The sequence below is a fragment of the Elephantulus edwardii genome, unplaced genomic scaffold, assembly GCF_000299155.1.
Source record: "Elephantulus edwardii isolate Elephantulus edwardi_28Jun2011 unplaced genomic scaffold, EleEdw1.0 scaffold00066, whole genome shotgun sequence".
NCBI classification, from domain to species: Eukaryota; Metazoa; Chordata; class Mammalia; order Macroscelidea; family Macroscelididae; genus Elephantulus; species Elephantulus edwardii.
Genome location: NW_006399816.1, coordinates 6,037,373 through 6,043,872, shown reverse-complemented (window position 1 = coordinate 6,043,872; position 6,500 = coordinate 6,037,373). Strand labels below are relative to the sequence as shown.

The 6,500-nt window shown below is 46.2% G+C and overlaps 1 protein-coding gene across 1 annotated transcript in view; it reads right to left on the bottom strand.

The window, feature by feature from the left end:
- PTPN9 (protein tyrosine phosphatase, non-receptor type 9) overlaps positions 1-5,812 on the bottom strand; it is a 143,361-nt gene extending 137,549 nt beyond the window's left edge. The window contains exon 1 of the mRNA XM_006888287.1: positions 5,712-5,812. Within this exon, the coding sequence (XP_006888349.1) occupies positions 5,712-5,774 (63 nt within the window). The 5' untranslated portion in view covers positions 5,775-5,812. The remainder of the gene's footprint in view (positions 1-5,711) is intronic.
- Positions 5,813-6,500: the final 688 nt, after the last annotated feature.

Genomic DNA, 6,500 nt, shown 5'->3' with positions numbered 1-6,500 from the left:
TGGGCACCTGGGTTGTTTCCAACTCCTTGCTATTGTGAACAGAGCTGCGATAAACATGGGTGTGCATATATCTGTTTGGATGTCAGTTATGGTCTCTTTGGGATATATTCCATGTAGTGGAATTATTGGGTCAAATGGTATCTCTATTTGCAACTTTTTGAGAAAGCACAATTTTACATTGCCACCAACAGTGAATAAGGGTTCCAGTCTCCACAACCTCGCCAGCATTTGTTGCTTGCTATTCTGTTAAATTTTGCTATTCTGACTGGGGTGAGATGATATCTCATAGTTGTTTCCCTTTTTCTAAGTAAAAGTGTTCTTCCAATATTTTTCCTCCTTCTCTATCTTTTAAATTATACTTTAAGAAACAACCTCAAAAGTAAACTCATATAAGAATGCCAAAACTTACAAAATTAGCTACTATACACCCACTTAAGTACTTGAGTATGTTGGCTAATTGTTTCACAGGAGTAGTATATAACAGAGGGGCCTTTGGCAGTGGAGGTAGAATGACTTACATAAAGGGGGAAATTTGGGCCATTTCTTTTTCTCAGGCTGAGTTTTCCTGTTTGCAAAATGAGGCCACTAACTCCAATCTTGTGAGGATTAACTGTGTGACATGACCAGAGCCTGACTAGAGATAGGAGCTCAGAAAACAGTTACTGGTATTCATGTATGCTCATTAAGAGCAGAACACATTTTTTTCTTGTAACTCAATTGCAAGCTGTTTAATTGAGAATTAAAAACCGTAACATCAAGAAATGTCAATGCTGCAAATAAGGACTTGGTTGTATCAGTTCAACACATGAGTAGACAGGATATGAGACATGAAGTAATGATGATGATCTACAAAAATATAGTAAAGCATATATGGTGAACAATATCATTATAGTCACTGTGACAGAAGATGTTGTCTGTGCACAACTTAAACTATTCATTCATTCCTCAAGTCTTCCAGGATGTTCATTAAGTGTCAATCACCACACTAGACAATGTGCAATGTCCTTTTTTTAAAAATTTTTATTTTATTAGTGTGTGTGTGTGCCGTCAAATCAGATCTGACAGGTACAGGAGGAGATTGTTCCTCCTTCTCCAGCAGAGCATCTGGTGGATTTGAACCATGCACCTCTAGGATTGCAGTATACCTTCTTGCCACTAGACCACCAGAGCTCGCCGCAATGTCCTTTTAACTAGAACACAGTCTAAGTCCTCATAGAGCTTACAGTCACGTAACCTCACAAGTGTAAACTTGGTGCTGTGGTAAGTTGTGTGAAGAACCATACACGGTTCTGGCAGAGGCAGTAGTAAGGGATATAACCTAGTTAGGGAGATGAAGGAAGGCCTTCCTGAGGAAGTGAAAGCTGAGGGCTGAAGCATGAACAAGGTTTGGGAGGGGGTACTTCCACACAGAGGGAAACTTGTGCCAAGACCCTGTAACAGAAGGAAACAAGGCAAAAATGCAGAACCAAAAGGTCAGTAAGTCTGGAGCAGAAATGAAGTCTGAGAATTAGCTAGGGCACTACAAATTGGGCCTAGAGATTAAGGACCCTATTAAAGAGATGCAAAGAGTTAACAAGAACAATACAAAGCCAACAAAGAAGGTTCTATGAAAGCTTATTTTGAGGGCTGGGAGATTGAGGGAAAGATGCAATCAGATTTGAGATTTGCAATTTGGCTCTGGCTTCTTTAATAAGAGGTGTTTGTGATTTTACCATTGAGTAGGAAGCATCAATAAACACATTTCTATTATTCCAGAATCTGTGTTAAATCAGTTTAATCCCTTACCTTACCTATGAAATGAGAGCACTCTGCTGGCTTTGTTGTTGTTGTTATGTGCCGTCGAGTCACTTGCAACTCATAGCAACCCTATGTACAACAGCCCTAAACTCCGCTCTGTCCTGTGCCAATCGCACTGTCTCTGACACTCCCATCCCAATTATCCCAGTCACTGAATCAATCCGCCTCATAGAGGGCCTTCCTCTCCTGCGCTGTCCCTCCACCCTCCCAAGCATGATGTCTTCTCCAAGGACCGGTCTCTCCTCACAACATGTCCAAAGTATGTTAGACGGAGCCTCAGAATCCTTGCCTCCAAGGAGCCACCCGGTTTAACCCTTTCCAGGACAAATCTGTTTGTTTTCCTAGCAGTCCATGGTATTCCCAATACTCTTCTCCAGCACCACAGCTCAAAGGTATCAATTCTCCTTCTATCCTCCTTGGTCACTGTCCAACTCTCTGATGCATAACAAGTGATTGCTAAGACCATGGCCTGTATCAGACGCACCTTAGTCTTCAGAGAGACACCATTGCTCTTCAGTACTTTGGAGAGGTCCCTAACAGCAGACTTTCCCATGGCAATGCACCTTTTAATTTCCTGGCTGCTGGTGCCAAGACTGTTGACTGTGGAGTCAAGCAAACTAAAGCTGTGTACAATCTCAGTCTCTTCACCATCCATCCTGATGCTGCCAATTGGTCCTGCCAATGCAAAGCTTAACAGTTTGCACCCACCAGCTCTTTCACAGAACAAAGATGAACAATCTCCTCCCCTGTGGTTTACTGACTCTGAAAACAGGCCAGAGGGTCAGCTATGGTTTGGTTCCAATTTCATCAAACAATGAAATGGGATTCCAAGAATTTGTCTCAACATTCTACTGTGGTCTGGATAAAAATTCACATAGGTCTGTTCTAGAGAGAGGGTGAAACCAAGTTACTCCTAGGAGGATTTTGAAGCTCTATCTGACATACTTTGGGCACATGGTCAGAAGAGACTGGTCCTTGGAGAAAGACATCATGCTCGGAAGGGTGGATGGACAGCCCAGGAGAGGAAGACCCCAGATGAGATGGACTGATACAGTAACTGGGGCAATGGGGTTGGTGTGTTAGAACTAGTGAGACTGGCTCAGGCAGGGCAGGCTTCAGAGCTGTTGTACATAGGATCACTATGGGTCACAGTAGACTCGACAGTACGTAACATTAACGTGTTTTGTCTCATGACATTAACAGCAGTCTTCGCAATGCAGCAGCATTCTTTCTACTTCCTGAGTTCCTTATTTCCAATTGTCCATCTTTCTGGCCTTCTGAACTCTGTTTTTGGACAAAGACTCCCCTTTTGGTTAGTTGGTCATTCTGAGCATGTCTGACTGCTGTAGTTCACTTTCTAGGTCTGCCTACTGTTTGGCTGAAACGTGATCTTGGGGAGGAGGCTTAGCTCTAGGTATGGCAGGTATCTCTGGGCCACAGTCTCAGGCATTCCTCCAGTCTCTTTTAGCCTAGTAAGGCTATGACTTTTTTTCCCCTTTCTATTTTCCTAAGTCAAACTGATTTCTAAAATCTAAAAATACAAGGATTTTCTAACACTGAAGACAGTTCAATGATTCTCCCACAGAGTTGAAATCCAGTCCTTGTTCCAAAATTGGTTTGAGCAATGGGGCAACATTTTGGAACGAGTGTGTCATTTCCCATGTGCATTTGCTTCTGTTTATTTTAAGTATTTTAAATAATTCTTAATAGTTAAGTGTGCACACCCTTAGGTGATAATAAATTAAAAGATGAGGATAGCAGGCTTCATTAGGAATAGGTTACTTTCTAATGTGCTTAGCATTTTAACACTGTGAAAGTCTTCAAAAAATGTGGCATTCTGTAGAAAACATCTGATTTTTAAAAATAAACAACATATGGCCTCTTGACCTTAACATATATTTTACTACTTTTATCCAGTCCTGTTTAATGCCTATGCAGAGATTCTAACATGAAAGATACATTTTTTCTACTTAAATAACACACTTCTAGGTAGATACACTATATACAGATTATTATTAAGCTAATATCATTTTCAATATTTTAACACTTTCTCTGGATTTATTTTTTAAGAGACCTCTGGATTTTTAAATTTGCAAACTTAATGCTACAGAAATATAGAAACTTCAAACCTGACTAACCCAAGAAAAAAAAGATGAATGAGGTTTGCTCCTTCAAAATCAGCCTAACACTGCTGGTGGGAATATGAATAGTACAACTACCATGAAAAGCATTTTGGTAATTCCTTTAAAAGGTGAAAATGAAAATAACATTTGATCCAGCAATCCTACTGGATTGCATATGCATGTCCATTTACAATAGCAAAAGATGGAAACATCAACATCCATCAATGGATGAATGATTAAAGAATCTATAGTACAATCATACAATAAAGTACTATGCAACGCTAAAAAATAATGAAGAATTCAAGAAACCGTATAATATGGATAAATCTGAAGAACATAGGCTCAGTGAACAAATACTGTCTAAGACCACTATTATAAAAAGCTAAGGAAAGGTTTCTAGGAAGCATGTGAGCAACGTGCCTTAAGTATGTGCTAACAACAACCAACACCACCACATCATACCCCAGTATTGACGTATTTCACTAATTCTGACAGGATGGGCTTCTCCACCATCTGTTGACATCAGGCCCTGGCTGGTGTTTCATTAACACTCAACTGCAGTTACCAGGATGTGACCACTTCTTATACGCAGCAGAATTCTTTTTTTTTTTCCTCCCCATGCTGATTTTATCGCAAAGCATCAAAAAGAGAAGACCTGAGATCTGAGGCCAAGGATGAAAAATACCTCCACAAACGAGGAGAAAAGTCAAAGGCACTTTAAAAAAAAAAAATCAGATCTTAAGCCCATTACTAGATTGTGTCCACATTGGAAACTGTGCTGACAAATGTGGTCCTTGGGAACAAGGCTTTGCATGTTTCTTTGCTCACGCTGACTTCTGTTTTGAGTTTTTTTAAAAAAAAAACACACCCCTCAATCACATTATGGCTATATTGGAGCAGAGCTAAGGATGAGTATGGGCAGTGCCCAGGAAAGATACAGAAAAAAGCGGGTAACTCTCGGTTAGCAGGCTCTCCCAGCTTCCCAAGGAGTGGACTGTCTCCACAGCTGGAATGTGGGGGAGGAGAAATTATAATGGGGCCCTGGCCTTTTCCTTTCCTTAAGCCCCCAAACTAATACCACAAACCACTTCCTACTGGGGATTGACGATCATAAGCTTTAGGGGACAATGGAGCTCAATCTAGACTTCATCAGAAAGATTGAGGCAGTCAGAGGAGACGGGGGCTAGGGCAGTGTGTGGGTGAAGGGATGCGCTCAGACTGGGAGGGCTGCACAGGGACGCCAAGACCAGAGACTTGGGGAGCAAGAGAAGGCCTGATCTCCCAGCATCTGCCCCGAGCAGCGCCGCCACAGCTCTCTGGCAGGAGAGAAGGGCTCATGTGAAGATCCAGGGCATCATGACCCAGTGCCCAACACACTCCCCAGACTGGGGCTATTCCTGCCCTTACAACCCACAAACCCTCACGGAAAGCAGCAAAACACTGATGCAGAGTGGAAGTGCTGGAGCAACTGGGTGTTCTGCAAACGAGGAGGTGGAGGGGAAGGGAGACACCCCTCTCCCCACCCCAGTTCCAGGAACTTTAATTACCTCCCGGCTAATGCGGGCTAATTAAGGCCCACAGCTTCGGGGACAAAAGAGGCAAGGGGCAAGAGCAGGGTCCAGCGGCGCCCCCCGTTTCAGGGGATGACGACACTGGGCGCGGTCGCCGGGGGGGGAGAAGGCACCCCGCGGGCCCCGGCGCCGGGGCAGGGCCGGTGCGGGGCTCCGGAGGCAGAGGCCGGCGTAGGCCTCGGAGGGGGAGGCCGGACACACCCACCGCAGCCCTGCTTACCTGCTCCTCCTCGGGGGTCAGCTCGGGCGCCATGTCGGGCCGGGGCGCGGTCGCGGGCTCCATCCCGCCGCCCGCGGACAGAACTCGCCCCGGCGCGCGGGCAGCCCGGGAGGTCGCCTCTGCTTCCGCGTCCCGCGCTCAGCAGCCCGAGGCCCGCTCGCGCATGGTCCCGCCGGCCCGGCCCGCGCCCGCGGCGGCCGCAAACGCCGCTCCTGTTTTCGTGTGAAAAAAAAAAAATCCCTCAGAACTGTCGCTCCCTTCTGGACGGAAATCCTTTTTTTTTATTTTCTTCTCTCTTTGCCTCACACTCCCCCTCCTCTCCCGGAAAAAAAAAAAAAGTGTAGGCGAGGAGCCACTAGTCAATCGGCTTTTTTTAAAAAAAGCAAACATGAACTAGAGAACTTTGCAAGCCCGCAGCGAAGGAGCCGTGGCATAAATGTGCCGAAGACCACCGGCCTCCTCCGCGTCCGGCTCGCTCCGCCGCGTTCCGGCGCCCGCAAATGTGACAGAGCCTCCAGGCCGCCCGCTCGGGGCGTCCTCGGGGATGCGGGCCCCGGCGACCTCCGCGGCCGCCTTTCCGCCCGGTTCCTCAAAAGCGGCGGCGGCGAGAAGGAGGGAAGGAAGGAGGGAGCTAGAAAAATGCGCCCCCCTCCCGGCTCACTGCCAGCGCTGTGGCCGCCCCGCGGCCGCGCGAGCCCTCCACGGCTCCATTGAGAAACTGAGCGTCTCATTCACAAACAGCAGGCGCGCAGGGCCCGGCGGAGCGAGGCCGGCGTCCGGGAGGGGGAG